We start from the raw sequence: 20,402 nt of genomic DNA, 5'->3' as shown, positions 1-20,402 counted from the left end.
TCTTGCATGGTTTATTAAAGGTTGTGGTTATCTTAGAATGATACTTTTAATTGAACAAAATGTCTAGCATTACAAAGTAAACCAATTACATTAAATACATTTAACTAAAGTTCCCTATCATGTATGATATTTAATGACACTCTGATTTGTAGGAATATTTTTACAGGTCTTTGGAATGTTAATTTCAAGTTTAAGTTTTGGAAGATAATTTTTTTTTTACTCTCCTTTAGACAAACAACTCTGACTTTTATTTCATTTCTGGTTTTTTTTTCTCAATCAGTTGTATTCTTGATTGATTTTGCCTACAACAAACAGCAAAACTTAAAAGTGCTCATGGGATTAAAAATATTTTTTGCTTTCAAATTAACCATTTGATATATTATTAGATCTACCTATCTTGATCCAATTTTTCTCAAGGCACCAAATCTCACATTTCTAATTCTCTTCTCAAATTAGATGTCTAATAGACATCTTAAACTAACATGTCCCAAATTGAATTTATGTCTTCCCCTAATCCTTCCATCACTTCCTGCCTTCTCTATTACTGTAGAAGACAACACTCTTCTCCATGTCCTTCAGGTTGAAAACCTAGGAGTCATCCTAATTGTATCCATCACCACTCCTCCCCAAATCCAATCTATGGTCAAACTGCAATATTTCTCCATCTCTCTCATCTCCTTTTTTTCTCCTCTGATATTACTACCATCCTGATGTAGGAGGTCCTTATCACCTAGACTATTGCAATAGTTTGCTGGTTGATCTGGCTGCTTCAAGTCTTTCTCCTCATTTTTATCCATCTTCCATTCAGCCACTAAAGTGATTTTCCTAAAACACAAGTCTGACCATATCACTCCCCTGCTAAATAAATTCTCCAAGATGAAATACAAAAGTGCTCTAGCTGGCATTCAAAACCCTTCATAACCAAGCCCCTTTCTATGTTTCCATTCTTCTTACACTTTACTCTCTATCACAAACTTTTCTATCCAATGACTTTCTTCCTTTTTTTGCCAGAATTTTTCTGATGGTTTCCCATGTCTGCAATGTCCTTCCTTATCTCTACCTAATATCTTCTGGGGTTTCATTTAAGTCTCAACTAAAATCTCTTCTTCTACAGTAAGCTTTTCCCACCCCCTCTGAACTCTGATGTCTTCTTTCTCTTACTTATTTCCTATTTATCCTATAAATGGCTTAATTTGTAAATATTTGTTTACTTGTTGCCTCCTCCTTTAGATTGTGAGCTTTTTGAGGATAAAGACCATTTTTTTTTGCCTCTTTTTGTATCTCCCTAAGATATTCATAGTGCTTAGCACATAGTTGCCACTTGATGTTTATTGGCTACTAATATTTTGTAAAAAATGCTCATTTCATTTCATTTTTTTCAGAACAGAATAGCTTCTTCCTTCCTTCCAATTTATGTGTTAGGTTCTAAAAATACACATTTATTCTCTTTTTCTTTGCTCAAGAGCAAAGTGTACATATTTTCTAATTTGTTTTAAATGCTCTATTTTCTTTCCCCAACTTTTTTTCTTCACTATCTTCTCTTTCTCTTTCTCATACTTTATATCTTCTAACTAAAGAGGAACAAAAGTAGCCAACTTGGAGAGAACGTGGCCTGAAATATATTTCTGTGCTTCTTTGTGGACCACCTGGAGTAGAAGAGTTGAAATTGAAGTTGTGGAAAGAGCTACTATTTTCTTATAAAGCTATGAATTTTAATGGATCACAAGCTGGCCCCAGAGTTAGGAGGCCTAGGTTCAAACCCCATCTTTGACATAATTAGCTGTATGACTCTGGACAATTCACTTAACATTTTGGAGTTCAAAATTGATCTTTTAGGACTATGAGTTGCAAAACAGTCACTAATTTGCAATGGAAGAAAGAATTTCCTATAACGATGAAATCACAGCTTTTTGGAAAAAAACTGAAATGAAAACAAGGTTTTAAAATGTTTTGTGATGAAGCTCTTTGACCATGTCTATGAAAAAGCAAGATATTTTATAATAATTCACACAGACATTCTGGTGAGATGTGATTGCTTTTGCCTTCGCTTTGAAGGTTGTCTGAATAATTTCCAAGATGCAATCTAAAGACAAGTTAGATTTTTTTCCCTAATGCTATTGTGTATTGAATTCTGTACAGTTTTCTTGGGTTTTTACAAATCAATTGCTGATGCAAATCATAAAGGATCTATGAACAAAAAGTCAATTGTAGGATGATTTAAAAGAACTCCATAAATTTTCCCTTTAATTTTGTTACCAACTGGAATAGAATGACTAATGTTATTAACATTTGTAATTTTATTCTAGTTGATAATGGAATCTTTTCTTTGTACTAAAAAATAGCTCTTGAAATGTATTTTAGGTCAGTGATAAATAGAAGTTATTCAGAGGATACCCTTGAATTTGACCTTTAAAAATGAAATCTAAATGTTGTTCCACTTAAACTTCAATTGAGTATATTACTTCAAGGTTTTATGATTTCCTCTAGGTGAGTTCTCCCTCTATTGGTCAGTCAGTCACTAAGCGTTCATTAAACACTTTGTGCCAGATATAAGCTAAGCTTTTGGGATACAAAGGAAGGCAAAAATACTCCCTGCCCTCAAAGAACTCACAAAAATAACATATAAACAACTGTATTCAAATAAATTTTATACAAATAAGTTGAAGATACTCAATAGAGAGAAGGTACTAGCATTACCAGGGAATTAAAAAAAAAACATCTTTTAGAAAACAGGCTTTTAATTGGAAAGAAGCCAGGAGATAAGGAGGAGCAGTAGTATTCTCAGGCAAGGGGAAAAGATTAAAAAAAACCCTTGAGTCTGGAGATAGTATACTAATTCAGCTAAGTATATGGTGGATAGAGCACCAGACCTAGAATCAGACTAATTTTCTGCATTCAAATCTAGCCACAGACACATACTAGCTGTGCAACCCTGGGCAAATCACTTGATTTTGTTGCCTCAGTTTCCTCATCTGTAAAATGAGATGGAGAATGAAATGGCAAACTATTCCAGTATCATTGCCAAAAAAACCCCAAATGGAGTTTTATGATTACAACTATACCAATGCAGACCTCAACCCCTCCACATATTAGTAAATGGTTTTCGACAGCTACTGGTTTTAAAATATTCCTCACCTTATAGGAAACTTGAGCATGAACATCTCTGAGATCAGGGAGGCTCATTCTGCATAGAGAGATGTGCAGTCCATTATTATTTAAAAGGACTTGCCAATGGTTGTACACTGCTGGAATAGCCTTCATAAGTAATAATATATTGTTTATTATATTATGAAGCACTGGAGTAAAAATTTAGGGGTAATAATATGTAAAAGAGCATCATTATTATTTTTTTCCTTCTGAGACTATTATATGCTGGGAAGCAAACAGTGATATGAGTCACATGGTTCAGCAGAATGAATGTTTGACAGATTCAACATTTGTTTTTTACACATTGAACTGAAGGGGGGAGGGAGAGAGAGATAGAGAGAAGAGAGAGAGAGAGAGAGACAGGGGAGGGTAGGAAGAGAGAGAATGAGGAGAAGGGGGAAGGAGGAAAGGGGGGAGAAAGAGAAAGAGAGAGAGAGAGAGAGAAAGAGAGATACACATCGTTTCTTTCCCAAGAGGATTATATTTTACAATTACACTGGGTAGTATCTGAGGCTGCATTTGAACTTAGGTGTTCCTGACTGCAGGTACATCATTCTATCCATTCTGCCACCTGATGGAGTACCTGATGAGAACCATAAGGAAGTAATCTAGGTTTCAGAAACTATAGGTAGCTAAAGTAGCTAAAACAGTTTATTATTCATTTGAGAGATTAGGTATTTTAATTTTATATGAATTTTGAATTGTTTTATCCTGGTATACTATTTTTTGAACATGTATATTATCTTTTCTCTCGTAAATAAGTTCTAGGAAATGTATGCTCATGGTCTAGACTGAGTATAGACACGAGATAAAAGGAAAAGAAAAAGGGAAATCACAATATGGTGTCCAATTATAGTGAAAACTGGAGAAGGGGGGAAAGCAGTGAAGGATAGAGTGAAACACATCTCTGACCTTGGAAGGTCAAACAGGTATAGGGATTAAGTAAAATCAATCAATTAATCATTAATAAACATAATAAGCCCTTATAATGTGCCGGGTCCTGGGATTAGGAAGAAAAATAGTCTCAAGGAACTTGTATTTTACTAGGGGTGTATGCCTATGTAAGTAGTTGTAACATAAACCAAAAAAGACAAATGATGGATGAGGGGTTGGGGATAGGAAGGTTAACATCTTTGTGAATGGGAAAAGGCCTCTTTAAGACAGGTATTTGCAAAGGGAGCTAGGATTCAGAAGGCATCATGCTTGAAACTGTGAGTCAGTGATAAGTGAAGGGTTAAAGGCAAATATCCCAACAAGCTGACTAAATTCAGTGAGGCTGATGGCTCAAGATTAAATTCTTCAAGCATTGACACCTAAGAGATTAGATAGCCAATTTAACAGAAAGCATTAAAAATCCCCTGGCCATTTTCTATGTTTTTAACAATATGAATAGGGCTATTTCACCATAGTTATTTATAGAAGAAAATCTGCTTTTTGAATGGTTCGGGGTTTTGGTGGGTAAGGTGGGGGTGGGGGTGGAGGAAGGATAAGGTTGGAAAATTATTTTTGTGTCACAGATTAAGGATATGAAACCTTTTCATAGATAAATACAGAAGAAAAGGAAGAAGGCTAGTAAGGTCAATTTAAGACTTTGTATCAATATTAATAGAAAAACTCACTTGAGCATCTTTCTCTCATAGCCTATTCTGAATGTTATCTTCTATAATAGTGCTATCTTTCTCAGAGATTAATATCTAACAGTAGGGGAATTACTTTTATGCACTTCATTTTTGCCCTTTCTTAGACTGGCTCATCAAGTGTGCATGATAGTTTTTCAAATCTTTTATCCTGACTCCCTACCTTTTTGTTTTGTCACAATGTATATAAAACAGCTAAAAATGCAAGAAATATAATCTGTCTCAGCTGCTGGGATGCCTTTTTTTTTTAACTATGAAGAGAGAGCTTAGAAACTGTAATCTATTTAGAAAGTCTAATGCTAGAAGAAAAAAAAATGAGGAAATAAATTCTCCAAAGGATAGCCAGAAGTGCTGAACATTGGAAAGGTAATATGTGATATCAAAATGGAGAAAAGAAAGAAAAAGCAATCAAAAGGGCTGGATTAGAATACCTCTAAAGTGCCTTCCAACTCTAAAATTTGATACTTCATCTAGACAAACTTTTTTTTCCCTTTTCCAAGAAATGTGATTGACTTCTATAACCTCTGTTCTCCCATAGGGGTCCCTGGATAGATGCTTGGAGGTATGTGTAGGTAATTGTTTACAGGAGAAAGCAAGGAAACTCTGATTTCCTTAGGGATCAAGAGGAGTCTCAAAGGTAAAATGAAACAAACATAACCCATATATACTCATACCTCTAACTTTAAAGGAAAACCTCACCTTAAGGAGTAGAATAGAATTTTTCAAAAGCTAGATGTTTTTCAGATTTCAAAGACTGAGAAAGATTTTGCTTTCCCCTGTCTTCTCTTCCCCACATCCCCTTAAGATCCACGTATATTTAAATGTTTTCATTATACATCAAAGTGTCAGGGAGTGATGTTCGATGAATTCAGTGCTAGGTAAGTCCTTTTACAAGATTGTTTCATATACACAAGCATATATTGGCTAGCCTGGCAGCTGACTAGAATGGTCATTTAAAATTCAAGGAAATAGTGAGTTCTGCATGAAAAAGAACAGTTCTTTGAGATTTCTGTGTCTGAATCATCAACGGGGCAATGCCTATTTGGTAAAGTTGGTTTATTCCTAGGTGTAGCTGAACTCAGCTGTGTCTGCTATAATCAAAAGGATTACATCAGCAGAGCAATTAGCAGGAGCTAATTAGCACTGAGTAATTTAAAAATCAGATGATTTCTAAGCTTTACAGCATGTAAGATATAAAATCAAAAGGTCCACTCCAAAGAGCCTTGTCTCAGACTGGATTAAAAAAAATGATTTTATTACCTATTTAAGAGATGTGTGCTGGAAAGTTTTAGGAGTGTTAATATATGATTATTTCAATTACCAATGTATTTGTTGAAACACCAGATTAATTATACAGAATGGATTGTGCAGGGAATAGTGCATCCTGTATGAACAGGAAGTTTTCAGAAGAAATCAAAGCTATCAATAGGCATATGAAAATTCCCCAAACTATTAATAATTAAATAAACACAAATTACAATTCTGAGGTACCACTTCATACCTATTAGGTTGGCTAACAATACAGAAAAGAAAAGTGATAAATGCTAGCGGGATGTGGAAGAATAGTTATGTACTGTTGGCGGAGTGGTGACCCAGTCCAATCATTCTGTAGAACAATTTGGAACCTTAAAGGCTAACGAATTCTGTATACTCTTTGACCCAGCAATACCACTCTATCTTAAAGAAATGAAAGAAAAAAGAAAAGGACCTCTCTCTATAAAAATGTTTGTAGCAGTTCTTTTTGTGGTGGTAAAGGACTGGAAATGGAGGCAATACCCATTGATTGGGAATGGCTAAATAAGCTTGATATATTATTGTGATGGAATACTATTATACTACAAGAAATGCTAAAAGGGATTGTTTCATCTCCTGGGAAGACTTACATGAACTGATGCAAAGACAAAACCAGTAAAACATTGTAAAAAGGAAGAGTGATGCTATAATGATAATCAACTGTGAAAGACTATCACATCAGTATAGTGATCCACAATTTCAAAGGACTCGTGATAAAAAATACTGTCCACCTCCAGAGAGACAATTGATAAAGTCTGATTGCAGATTGAAATATAATTTTTTTCATTTTATTTATTCTCCCTGCTTTTTTTTTTTTGCTCACTGGCTAATATGAAAATGTTTTTACATTACTTCAAACATAAAAATGGGTATTATTTTGCTTGCCTTTTCAATGGATGTGAAAGGGGATAAAGAATTTGTAACTGGAAATAATAATAAAAAAGAATAGTCCATTCTGTATATAGAGAATAACTATGATTACCTAGAATGTGGCAGGTCTGTAATCTCCATTAATAAAAATCAATGCTCTATTTCTCACTCTTCATTTATCTAGATTAAAAAATGTTCAAAGAAATATCTCAAGCCTTTGATTTTTATCAGCAAGAAGATAATATAACCAAAGTAGTAAAAATGACTATTTGTGAAGCTTTGCTTTGTATGGCCTCATGATTCTAGTCTCATGACTGTCTGAATCTCCATTTGTTTTTTAATGCTCTTAACTACCTGGGGCTTCTCTACTTTTCCAGTATTTTTTATACTTTATTCCCTTCCATGTAGTCTATCTGTTGCTCAAACATGGCACTCCATTTCTGAATTTAGAGCTCTTTCACTGGCTATCTCTCATGTCTGTAATTCTCTCTCTTTACCTCTGCTTCCTGGTTTCCCAGGCTTCCTTCAAGACTCAACTTAAATTCCATTTCTGGCAAGAGGTCTTTCCTGGTCCCTTTTGCTTCCTTCCCTTTCCCCTTCATTTTGAGCATAGTTGTGTGCATGTTATTTCTCCCATTAGAGTGAGAGCTTCTTGAGAGCAGGGATTGGATTTTGCTTTACTTTATGTCACATAATAAGTGCTTAATAAATGCTTGTTGATGGATGGATCTAGCAAAAAGTGAAACTGTCCATATTCAAGTAAATTAAGCAGTGAAAGCCCATTATATATAAATAATTTTTTTAGGCATTGTGGAGACTTCAGAAGAATGCAGAATGACACTATGTTGGAAGAACAAAGAAAATAATACCATTAGGAATACTATTATACATTTACAAAGAACTTTACATTTTCAAAATTACTTTCAGAGCTATTCACAAAATCAGAATGTCAGAGATGGGAGGGAACTTAAAAGTCATCCATTTTCAAGAAGAAGTAAAATCAGAAGAATTAAATAACTTTCTCTTAGTCTGTCAGTGGCTGATCTGATATTAAAGTATAGGGTTCCAATTGGACCCTTGGTTGAACACCTTGTTTTTTGTGTTGACGGTTGCACAGACTGGTACACAGATGTTCTCTTCCTTGTTTCTTTAAATTATTATTATGACCATAGATTCATAGATTTAGAGATGGAACGGACAATATAAATCATCTAGTCTCACCACCTCAATTTACGGATGAAAAAATTTGCGTTAGAAATTGGGAAGTTTTCCTAAAGCAACTCAGTTCAGATAAGGGAAGATCAGAGTGCTAGCTTCTCCTGATAGTATTAGGCTCTCTCCTGATATGAACGATGGCAGCCATCTGCCAGACAGACCACAGTGTTCTAGGGAGGGTAGGCTGCTTGCTGAAGGTCTAAATCAGTGATATTACTAACAGATCTTGAGTTGCCTGATTCCTGCCACATACTGCTTATCCATGTGGGCACAAATAATTCTGCCAACTCAGATTTTGAGTTGATTGTAATAGGACAACAAGACTCGGGGCCAGAAGTAAATGATGGTGGAGGATTCAGGAGTGCTACTTAACATTCTTTGGAGTCCTTTCAGTTTGGAAAGAGGATTTTATGAAAATACTGTCAAGCAAATCAGGTAATATATTGCCATTAGCATAACTTCCTTAAAGGTGTTTCCATGCCCCAATAATCTAGGACCTCGGGGAACAATTTAAAGCTAGCAAATTGAGATAGAACCCATAAATATAATCATAACTAATAATAATAACAATAATGATATTGATAATTATATTTAAACTATTGATCATTTTATACTTTTTCAAAGTGCTTTCCTCACAACTATAAGTATGCCCATTCTTCTAGATTACAAGATTAAAGTTGATGACATGTTTATAAATAGTATTTTCTGGAGCTAGAATTTGAACCCCATATCTTCTAACTCTAATTTTGGTTCTCTTTAGAATATACCATGTAGCCTTCCAATTTTTATTTTTTTAGTAAGATTTTAAAAAATGGCAAACATGTCTACTTTTGAACTACACCATCCAGATCAAGCAATGATTAGATAGCTGCCAATTTACCTGGAGAATGGGACCAGAACATGGCAGTTAATTTCAACCAACATGTGTGGAGAAAAGGATGAGAGGGAAGAAAGAACAAAATTGCACTGGCTAGGGGCTTGTCATTGTTTGACATTTTCACTAACAATAAATGGACAAGGAGTTACATTTGTATTCGTTAATTTTTGCCAACATTGGGAAGATGGGGTAAAAGCTGTGATGACCACTGACAATCTAGAAGAAATAAAATTCCATGATAATATAATAGAGAAACAAATTGAAGAGCAATAAGAGAAATAGAAAAAAGAGAGACATACCTGTATTTCTGTTGATTCAATGCCATGGGAGAGATTTCCATTTTGTACAGGTCCTGAACCTTCATTGGGTGGTGTTACTTCCACTTCAACACTTGTACTGTTTGGGAGCTCTATTTTTTCTGTGACATCATTCACAAATGGAGACACATGCATGCACACACACATACACAAAGAATAAAGATAATCAATGAATGGGAGATGAGGGAAAGGGAAACAATAATGTTTTTTAAATGGTTGGTTGGGTGAATAGTGATTCCACTGATAGAATGAAGAAAGTCTGAAAGAGAAGTAGGATTATTGGAGAAAGAGAAGTTCTATTGTAGAATTGGTGATCGCTAGAGAACTGGTAGGAGCCAAAGCTAATAGGTGACATGTTTTTTAGAAATGCTAGGATTTCACCTTTCCTATTTCTTTTTCAGAATCCTCTGTCTCCTGACATATTCTAAATGGGCACTCTTGCTTCCTTGGCTATTTGAGGTCTCTTAGGGGAGTGTCCTGCTTCTGATATATTCTGATCTGCCTGTTCAGTACTGCATTTCATATGTATTAGGATAAGTATTCATTTACACCTACAAATAATACCATTTTCTAATTTAGGTAAAATCTTTGGCATTTTACCAAAGAACCATTTAAGAATGCTTTATAATAGAAATATCACTTAATTTATAAATGACCCTCTTCTACTCTTCCCCTGATTATTTCTTTCCTACTCTTTCTCAAAGAAAGAAAGAAGACTGTTTCAGGCTAAAAGCATAATTAAGAGCAATGCTGATCAAATTGTAACATGTAGATGGCTTTCTGGAGCTTCTTACAAAGCTTAATTTAGGAAAATAAATTCTTCTCTGAATCTTTTATAAGATAACTAGTTCGTTCATACTATATAAGTATGACTGTAATTTAAATCAAGATAAGGGATAATTCTGTGTAAGTAAAGATACAGGGATGAATGGGAAGCCTCACCTTGGACAAGAAATATATTATTTATTTTGAATCCAGTGGATCATTGAGATCATTGTTGATTCTTAATAGTCATTGACTTTGACCTGAATGTTTGTCCCAGAGTCCAAGGGGAACAATCATTCGAGGTTGTCTGGAAATCAGCACGATCCATTTTTGAAATGTGACAATTCTGTAACCTTGAATTTTATGTTAATGCTGCTTACAGAGCAGGACCACTTAATTCCCCATACCAACAGTCTGTTTTGCAAATGCAGCATGATGCTGAGAGGAAAAAAGATGGTCCCAAGTCTTCTAATCATTAGTCAAAACCATCTTCCCTACATCTATATTGCCACCGCAGGCTTGGATTTCAGTAGAAGGTGAAAGCTTAGAGGTCAGTGACATAATGAAAAGCCAAGTTTATTTAAAGAACTTTTTTTCCTGGACATTTTAGTAAGGTTTAACTCTTTTGGCTGTGGGTATATACCAGTATTGGTATTTACTTAATAAAACCATTAGATCCATCCTTAGTGAGAGAACAAAGATTTAATCTGAATGAGAAGCTAAAACAACCATTAAGACTCTACCCTTCCTCCCTAATAAATGTACAGTATAGTCGTGTCCTCTTTTGTTTATAGACAATTTTAGTTTGCTAACAGGATAATTTATAAAACAAATAGAGATTGGGATAAATTTAGTTTGAATTTAAAATTCAAGAGCTGTATTAGCATTATAGTTATAAGAATAGGAACATTATGTTCCCAGTTAAAATAAAATGCTGGGATGTCATGATCTGGTTACTACACGATGCACAGCTAAAAGAGACTGAAATAAACGTGTGGTGATATCGCTGAATTCATCAAAAAGGAGTGGGGATGAGCAGACACAGTGTGTTGTTGAACTGGTACTTTGTCACTCAATGAATTTGCTCAAGGCAATGGCATCAGGATAAATGCTGGGTCCTCATCAAGCCCTTCTAAAAGGGTCCCCTTGTTAACTAAGTGTATACATTTCTACTGGAGAAAAACTATTTTTATGTGGATTTCCTGAAATACTTTAGTTAGCTATTTAATTTCTACTAGAGCCTAATGTGCTCCTTCTCCCATTATTTGAAATTTACTTTGTGAATATTTTGTTTTGGGTCACCTCTCTATAGACAGTTTCCCCTTAATAGAAGCTCCCTGAGAAAGGATCGTTAAACTTTTGGTCTTTATATCCTTAGTGCTGAGCACAGTTCCTTCCACACTGAAGGCATTTAATAAATCAGTCATTCTGTAAATATTTTCTAAGCATCTCCTATGCTCCAGAAACTGAGCTACACTAGGGATACAAAAAAGTCAAAAGTTGTCCTCATAAATCTCACAGTCTAATAAGGAAGATAGTAATCAAACATTTTTTGTAAACATGGTAAGTTTTATATTTATAAACACAGTAAATTTTGTAATTTGCAAATATTGTAAATTTACAAATAAAATATGTAAATACAGTAAAATTTATAAATATTGTGAACAATACTTACAAACTAGCTATATATATGTATATGTATATGAAAAATAGGCAATAATTAAAAGAGGGAAGGCACAAAAATTAAGAGAAGTTGGGAAAGGCTTCCTGTAGAAAGTGAAATTTTAATTGGGACTTAAAACAAGTCAGGTGGAAATGAGGGAGAGCATTCCAGGCATGGGAGACAGCTAGAGACTACGCTTGTTGAATAAAACTGAATTGAAATTTTATTTCAGGCTCCTACCAGGATTTCTTAGGAATCCCTTTGAGTTATTTGGAGGACATTTTGAACATGTTTTGACTTTTTTACCCCATGCTCACACAAAGACAGATGGAAACTTATGTTCTTAGACCTAGATGTGACACTTATAAAGTTTCAGATATCCACTGCTGTACATGAGAGCTACAGTTAATATTTAAGTAGAATCCTGAGAAATGCGGGTCAATATGTTCTCTTGCACTTACCCATATGGTTGGCAGTCCCATTATGTCTTTCATTATCATCCACCTGGCATTTCTTCTTGGCAATCTTGTGAAGTATTGAAGCCTTTTCTCTGAAGCGTCCTGAAAGAAAGAAAGAAAGGAGGTGGAGAAGAAAGGGTGTGAGGGAGAAAGAGAATGAGAAGGATGAAGAGGATCATTGCAAAGGGTTCAAGAATAGAGTCAGCTTCCTTGCAGCTGCACTGTGTAGTCCATCAGGAATGGCTCTTTGCTGTTCTGGTAGAAAGCCATGTTAATGTATGCAAATAACCTGCTTTCTTCCCTTGGATTCTTTACCCAACTTTCTTAGACTGTTAGGGAAATAAATAAAAGGCCTGCTTTTACTAAGGTCCTTTGAATTGGCTCTACAAAACCAGTCAAAGCATCAAGCTTCTGTAACTGCTCCCCTCATCTTTATTTTAAATATTGTGGCTGAGGCTTAACACAGGCCTGATTGAAGACAGCTGGAGCACAGGAGAAGCTTCCCTGGAATCGAAGGTAAGTCAAGCATCCTAGTTCTTTGATTTGGCTTCTCCTTTCAAACATGATCATATAAATGAGTTTAATGACAGTCTGCAGTTTCTAAATGAAGCAGGAGCTTGCATCAAAGCTTCCAAGTAAAAAACAAACAAACAAAAAAAAGAATACATTTTTTCACAGAATTTAGAAGACCGAAACTCCTGCAATGCAGGGCTGAATACTAATGTTTAAGAAGGAAGTTATAGATGCTATTTGATGAGGGAGTAATGGAGTCATTCATCTGAGTCCAGTGTGAAACCTTGATGAGCTCTATTGGGAAATTACTAATGATAAAAGCTAATGAAAATTCAGTTTTAATAAGAGGAATGATAATGGACATGGACTTGGTCCTGTAATTTTTGATTGTGCCACAATGTAGAAATATATATATATATAAAAGAAAAATGAACAAACATGAGAACTAATAGAGAGGATTCTTTAATTTTTATTTTTTGTCCAAAAAAGTTAATGACAAGTAGTTTGGGACAGAGGGTGCTAGAAGTTGGAGAATCAGGAAAAGCTTAATGCAGAAGATGGTACCTAAAATTCATCATAAAAGAAAAGGGGAACTTTATGTGGCAGAAGAAAGAAGGAAATGCAGTCCAGACATGGTTCAGAAATGGAGCAATCTTCTTGAAACATAGATCTGATTCTGTCACTCCTCTATTCAAATTTGAATCGTCTATCTGAAAATGACCAAACTCCTTATCTCCAACTCAAGACCTCACACAGCTTCATGCTGATTCCTTTCTCCTCCCTTTTGTGTCATGTATTCTTCAGTCTACACTATCTCTTCTTCCATATACTGAATATCTCACTTTTCACTGCTTCTTTGCTTTTGCTTATATATATAAAATCTAACAATCCCTACTTGCAATGAAAATATATATATATATTTTCCATTGCAAGTAGGGATTGTTAGATTATTTGTATTTATACCTACAATGCTTGGCACATAAGCACTTAGTAAAGAGTTGTTGCTAATTAATGAATTGAAGGAGAAAGTAGAGAAAGAATAGACAGGATAGAGCAAAATAGTTGTAGGTTTCAATAGTCAAGACATTTGCTAAAATTCCAAATCTAATCTTAACTGGAGCACTGGGTATTTATATTAAGCCTAACCTTGCTTTTGGGCAATTTCTACTCCTTTGGACCAAGCAGAATACATCTAATTTTTCTTCCATATATTTGAAGTCAGCAATTATGGTGCCTCCTTTTCTTTCCCTTCCCCCAAGGCATCTCTCTCTCTCTCTCTCTCTCTCTCTTTTTTTTTTTTTTTTTTTTTTTTTTTGCTAAACATCCCCATTTCTTTTAACTGATCCTCATATGCTATGAACGGAAATGCTTCCACCTGACACATAGTAGGTACTTAATAAATGTTTGTTGACTTGATTAGACAATTCTGCTTGTCTTTTTCTGGATAGCGTCATTTAGAACTAAACACAACATGCCAGATGTGGTTTGAGCAGGGCAGAATATAGAAGCAGGACTATTATATTCTTATTTGTGGATGCTGTGTCTTGACTGCATCTGCTTTCTTGACTGTCATATCATGGTGCTGACTAATATGAGCTTGTTGTTCAGTATTAAAAACCCACATCTTTTTCAGAGGGATTGCTGCAGACTAAGCCATATATACCTCTCTATTCTGGGCGAGACGTAACTTGGTGATTCAGGCACAGGATTAGAATGTATTGAGACCTCCAAGGAATATTAAATGTTTAAAACTTATTTTTTACTCATAACAAGATTTTAAAAGATGTAACTCTTGGTTGAATTTAAATAAGACATTGCTCCTCTCTATCTCTGTATTCACTAATGAGGTCCTGAATGTGTTGGACTGAGAAAAACTAAAGAAATGATCTCCGAGGGAAGCAAACTAAAGCTCCATGGTCCCATCCTCTGGGGAGGTTGTCCAGTCAGAAAGAAAAGTTATCTCAACCCCTGAGACTTACCTTTACCCTTTTTAGAAGTCTCAAGCAGTCTCACCTTGCCATGCTTTGTCAGAAATCTCAGTCATGTCCCTGAGGTTAAATTTTCTCTATAAAATTCACTTATGGGCCATAGTTGGAAAGCTGACATCCTTTTGTTCAGTTTGCCCAGGCACTCTGACTTGTGGTGTCTTTCTCCTTATTCCTCCCCCATGCTACATGGTATTTTCCCTAACTCCACTATGTTTCTCAACTTTATTTCTCCTCCTTATAGCTAACTAGCTCTTTTAGGGTGCTAAGTCACTTTTAGGATTTAGTCTTTCATCTAAGTCTTGGGGTATTCCCTTTCTACTGGGTAATTATGAATTTCACCAAGAAACTTGCCTTTCATATACTCTCCTACTCTAATTCACATTTACCATTCCTGATCTATTGTATTCCTTCATTTTGTTTGCAACTTATTCCCCTAAATAAATATACCTTTTGCCAAAGAGAATGGCCATTGTGAATTCTTCACATGACTGAATTTCAACTTTTGGGGCCTACCAACATCTGATGTTTATATTGTCCACATCATTCCCTATGATAAGACAATCAGAAAATCTAGGTAAAAAAAAAAGGAGCTTTCTTAAGGGCAATGGGATTCTGATTCAATCTTTGAAACTAATTTCACATAGTAGGTCTTTTTTTGCCTCAGGCAACAAAGAAACCAAAATAGTGATAATTTCAGGAATGATCTCCCCATCTACTTAATGACAAATTAGCTGATATGAAAGGTGCTGCTCATTTTCAACCCTTCAGTGTCAATGTGTCAAAAATTTTCTAGTACAATTTTCTTCACTAAAACAATTTAGAACCAATTATAAGATCAGGAAGTAATCCAATCTAAGCTGTATTGGGGCACTAGCTTAATACAAGTAATAAAAAACAAAAACACAAAACAATATATGTGAAAAAGTACAGTGTATATAGCATATTTTCTGTAGTTGTATAAAAAAGTTTCGCTACCTCCATATCATTAAAAAGCAAAGCATCTTCCTACATTTTCATTTTTTGATTCCTCTGACTCTTTCTAGAAAGGAGATGTCTGGAGATCTGCCAATTAAGAGAGAACTGAATCATTTCCCCTCCAGATTATAAAGGTCCTTCTGAGAGGAGTGAAATGTGTAAGAACCAGATGCTTTGTGGGGTTTGAAATAAAAAAAGGTTGGAGAGAATCAATTGAGATTAGGCTTAAGGGTTATCAGGTGAGTCTTCTTGGAGGTTGGATCTGGGAAATGGCTAGAATTATGAGGCTTTATTCTTAGGGTTAATAGCACTGATTTTTCAAAAATTCTGGGAAATGGGACATTTGATGCTGATAATGGGGGACATGATGGCAGAGCTATTGTTTTAATATTCCTTTTTAATGTTCAACAATGTCAGTTATCTTAGGATGTTATGAGATATAAAAAATCCAGTAAATGTGATGGTGGGTCCAATTGTGAACCTGCATTGTAATAAAATGGGTCCCCTGATTAAAGACTTTGAGGCCCACAAAGAAGAACAATATGTTTAATCTTGGCTTTGATGTTGGTCAGAATTAACTGGTATTATATAATATTATATCCTGCGTAATCAAGTAAAATTAGTACTAGCTAGCATTTATATACCACTTAAAGTTTCACTGTTCTTTACGTGTTATTTGACCTTCACAACAATTCTGTGAGGTAAATGCTATTATTATCCCTATTTTACAGATAAAGAAACTGAGGCTGAGAGACATTAAGTGACTTTCCTAAAATCACATAGCAAGTAAGTATCTGAGGCTGGATTTGAACTCAGGTCTTTCTGACTCCAGGCCTATTAGTCTATCTACCAAGCCACCTAGCTGCTGTTGCTTCTTTTTTTTTTTTTTCTTTCTTTCTAGCTACTTCTGTAAAATTTTTTTTTTTTATTAAGTGGTTATTATTTGTCAGATTCTGTCCTAAGTAATGATGGGAATACAAACACAATAAGGAAGAAAGTAATTTTCTATTCTAAAGGAACTTACATTTTAATGAGGGAAGCTAATGTATAAAATAAAGCTGAAAAATAGGGAGGGGATAGAAAGGGAGAAGGGGAGAATCAGAGGTGGGATGAAAGCATAAACACGGTTGGCCTGGGACTTTTCCTTACTATGGAGGTCCCAAAAGAGAGACTGCCTAAGCATAAAATGGGCCAGTAGGGTATAGTAATCTTCTAGGATGAGAAGAGTATTGGGTCATATTGGAAAAAGAAGTTCAGAGAGTCAGAAGTAGATCTCAGAGGGATATACTTATGTAATATTTGCAAAAATAGTAAATTTCTTACACTGAGATAGGGAAAGAAAGACAATATAATAAATTTATCAGTCAGAGACAAGTTGGAGACCATACTGAACTTCAAAGATAGACTTCAATTGTCATAAGAACATTATTGAACTGAAATAAATACCTTTGGTAAGTATATAATTCTGTTTTATGACTCACATAATGTTTATTATCAAAGAACTATTTAACAGTTATTTCTATTGTTAGATCTTCCAAGGAATTTTAAATAATGCTCAAGTGTGGACTAGAGACACTTTGTAAAGGAGTGTTGTAAGGGTTAAAGTTTTGTTCTATTGAAACAAATGCCTTTTCATAATCAACAAACATTACACATGAGAGCTTATATTCTCTATTCTTTCAGTTAATTATGAAATGACAAAGATAAGATCTATTGTAGAATAACATTTGAGGAAACCCTATTATTCCCATTTAACACCTTCATAAGGATCCATTGATAAATGAATTGATAGTTGTTTATTATTGATGTCTCCCCATTACTAGTTTCAGTCTTAAAAAGTTTGAGTTTTTTTCCCCATGCCTTTGATATATTCATCTCCTTCAGGCTCCTTGTATATTATTCTCACAATTCTTTCACAATGGTCTTACTTCTAATGTGGATTTCTTCCTTACGTACTTGGTTCATTCTAGCTGCCTCATCCTTATTTATTCTATTTAGTGCTATTTCCACCTCCTATATTAGCACATCTGTGACTGTGATGTTAGGTACAAATGTGGAAGTCCCAGTGTACTTGATGGAGAAAAGTTTGTTACATTTTTAAAACCATATCTTTCCCATTTTTCTTGTTTTTTGTTCTCCTTCCATTTTTATTTTTGAATAAAATTTTGAATGCCTCAGGATGACTTTGCTTAGTGAGATATCCTGCCAAACTTTTTGTAAGCTTATTTTATCCTCCACTACCTTTCTCAGCTTTATAAGGCAATAGTGCTCATCTTTGCCAATCAATCTTCATTACATTTTTACAAATGACTTTATAATCTAAACTGGTGTTGCCCTTGGCAACCATTTCTTGCTGTTTGGCAAGTAATTCAATTGTTTGATAAAATGCTTTCTGGATCCCTTTGGTTTCCTTGTTGTGGCATTTAGTTTACACTGTTTAAATATGGATTAAAATGATTATAACTGGCATTTCTGTTATTTTTCATTGTGATGACAGTTTATTGTTTGAATAATTCAGTTAGGTTTTTTTTCCAATTATGTGTCATATTTTTCTTATTGTTTTGGTGATCAGGGAAATTCAGTGATAAAAGTGATAAATAATACAGTTAATCACAGACATCTGGAGACTTCTGAGTTCACAAGGAACCATTAATGACTACTCCTAAGTCTTTAATAAATACTTGATTGAGTGATTGGATTTGGACATTGAACCAGGCCCAAAACTATCTGTTTTATTGTCTAGTATTGTCTCCATCTTTTTCTTAAGAATCACACCAAATACTAGCTAAAATCTAGGCACATTTTATATCTACAACACTTCCCAGTCAAACAGTTTAATGATACTGTCAAAAGAAGAAATGAATTTAGTGTGGATTTGATGACATCATATTGGATCGTTGTGATCAGTACTATATTTTCAAGATGACCAATAACCATTTCTTTAATAATATTATATATATATATATATATATATATATTTTAAATTTGTCAGTAATTGAGTTAAGCTCACTGAAAGCTTCTGTTCTTCTTTTTTGGAGTTAAGTATGAAATAGTAATCCAACACTAGATCCAGAAAATGAAATATAATGTGATAAAATATGAAGAAAATTAACTAGTCACATACTATTTAAAATTGTAAGAACTTAAAAACATGCTTAACAGAACTTTTAATTGAAGGCACCTTCAAATTTTTTGCTATTCCTTGGCTGAAGGCAATCATTAATAGACTAGGAGAGTAACTGAACCAACTAACCAGACCTGCCAATTTTCCTAGGTCCATTAGAATGACCAATGGTTATTCAGGTGATTCTTGGCTCTTAGAGATAAGTTGTTTAAATTGTTAGGAATAGTTGTTGCTTAATGTGGAGGTGCAGGCGAGGGTCCTCAGTAACGTTATTCTTTTGTTCCCCATGCTGAGGAACATGTTGGAAGTAATGCCCCCTTCAGTCACGCCCTTTACAGAGAAGATTGTCCCAGAATTGACTTATCCTGTGTTTTACAAGTCTGTTCCCAGCCTCACTCACATGATATTCTTAGATGCTAGGGGAATGTAAGATCAGCACTGCTTGGTAGGTAGCATAGTTGCTGATTATAGAAGCAGGGCAGGAGATTATGAAAATACACTTAAGTGTGTTAGAACACTGATTCATAAACAAGATATATATCCCTCTGTAGGCTCTTACTGCTGAACTCCCTTCTTTTCTAACACCCTAAGATTTCCATGTTATTGAGAAAAAAATATAATCTTTCCTTAGTTTAAGCTAAGCCTTTTCATGGCTAAGGAAGTGAAAGGTAAGCCAGGGGACAGAGTTAGATGGCTATAGTTAGAAATTCCAATATATTTTTCTGAGGACAAAGAGGATATTAATTTAATTCCCTCAGATCTAAAATCCTTTGAGATCATACTTCCTTTAAATCCTATGGCCAGCAGGACTTGTGGTCTCTCCATTGTTCCAGTTTGAAGTAAGGCAATTCCAAAGACATTCATGGTCATGGAATCTTAGATTTTTTGGCCTGTTGAAGACTTTGGACATCAAGTAATTCAACCCAGTCCTGTTCAAGAGGAAGATTCTATGAGTTGATTCATTTAAGTCATGTCTAACTCTTTGTTGACCCCATTTGGGGTTTTTCTTGGAAAAAAATATTAGAATGGTTTGTCCTTTCTATCTCCAGCTCATTCTATAGATAAGGAAACTAAGGCAAAGTTAAAGGACTTGCACAAAGTCACATAACTAGTAAGTATCTAAGGTGAGATTTGGACTCATGAAGATGAGTCTTCCTGATTCCAAGCCCAACACTTTATCTACGATACCAACTAGTTGCTCTGGAAGAATCAATGGGAATCCACAAAAAGAGTGGTTCTAGGAAATAGGAACATACTAGGCGTGTTTTTAAGATCAAGATTTATATTCTTAAAATTGGAAGATGGTGAGTAGCTATTAATTATCCCTAGTAAGGACAGATTAAGAGAAGAGGAACTCATTTAATAGGATGGATTTCAGGTTAGCTCTGGGGAAGAGTGTCCTATTGTGTGGGTTTTGAAGCTAATGGTACCTGATAATTCTTCTCTCAAGACAGTTAAATAGCTGTCTGTATTGCCATTTGGAAGCAGAGGACTAGCTTACATATTCTTTTTAGGTCATGATTCTGTGTTATTATCTGGGTCAGTATAGTTTAATAAGAA

The 20,402-nt window shown here is 34.7% G+C and overlaps 1 protein-coding gene across 2 annotated transcripts in view; it reads right to left on the bottom strand.

Moving 5' to 3' along the window:
* Positions 1–20,402, bottom strand: part of SLC24A2 (solute carrier family 24 member 2) — a 283,926-nt gene that overhangs the window by 60,551 nt on the left and 202,973 nt on the right. For both annotated transcript variants that reach the window (XM_051995444.1, XM_051995455.1), the window contains 2 exons: positions 12,246–12,344; positions 9,339–9,457 (listed from right to left, as the gene is read on the bottom strand). In XM_051995444.1, the coding sequence (XP_051851404.1) occupies positions 9,339–9,457; positions 12,246–12,344 (218 nt within the window). The remainder of the gene's footprint in view (positions 1–9,338; positions 9,458–12,245; positions 12,345–20,402) is intronic.

Source organism: Antechinus flavipes, chromosome 1 (assembly GCF_016432865.1).
Source record: "Antechinus flavipes isolate AdamAnt ecotype Samford, QLD, Australia chromosome 1, AdamAnt_v2, whole genome shotgun sequence".
In the NCBI taxonomy this organism is placed as follows: domain Eukaryota; kingdom Metazoa; phylum Chordata; class Mammalia; order Dasyuromorphia; family Dasyuridae; genus Antechinus; species Antechinus flavipes.
Note: the sequence above shows the minus strand (reverse complement) of the source record. Positions and strands in the feature narration are given on the sequence as shown.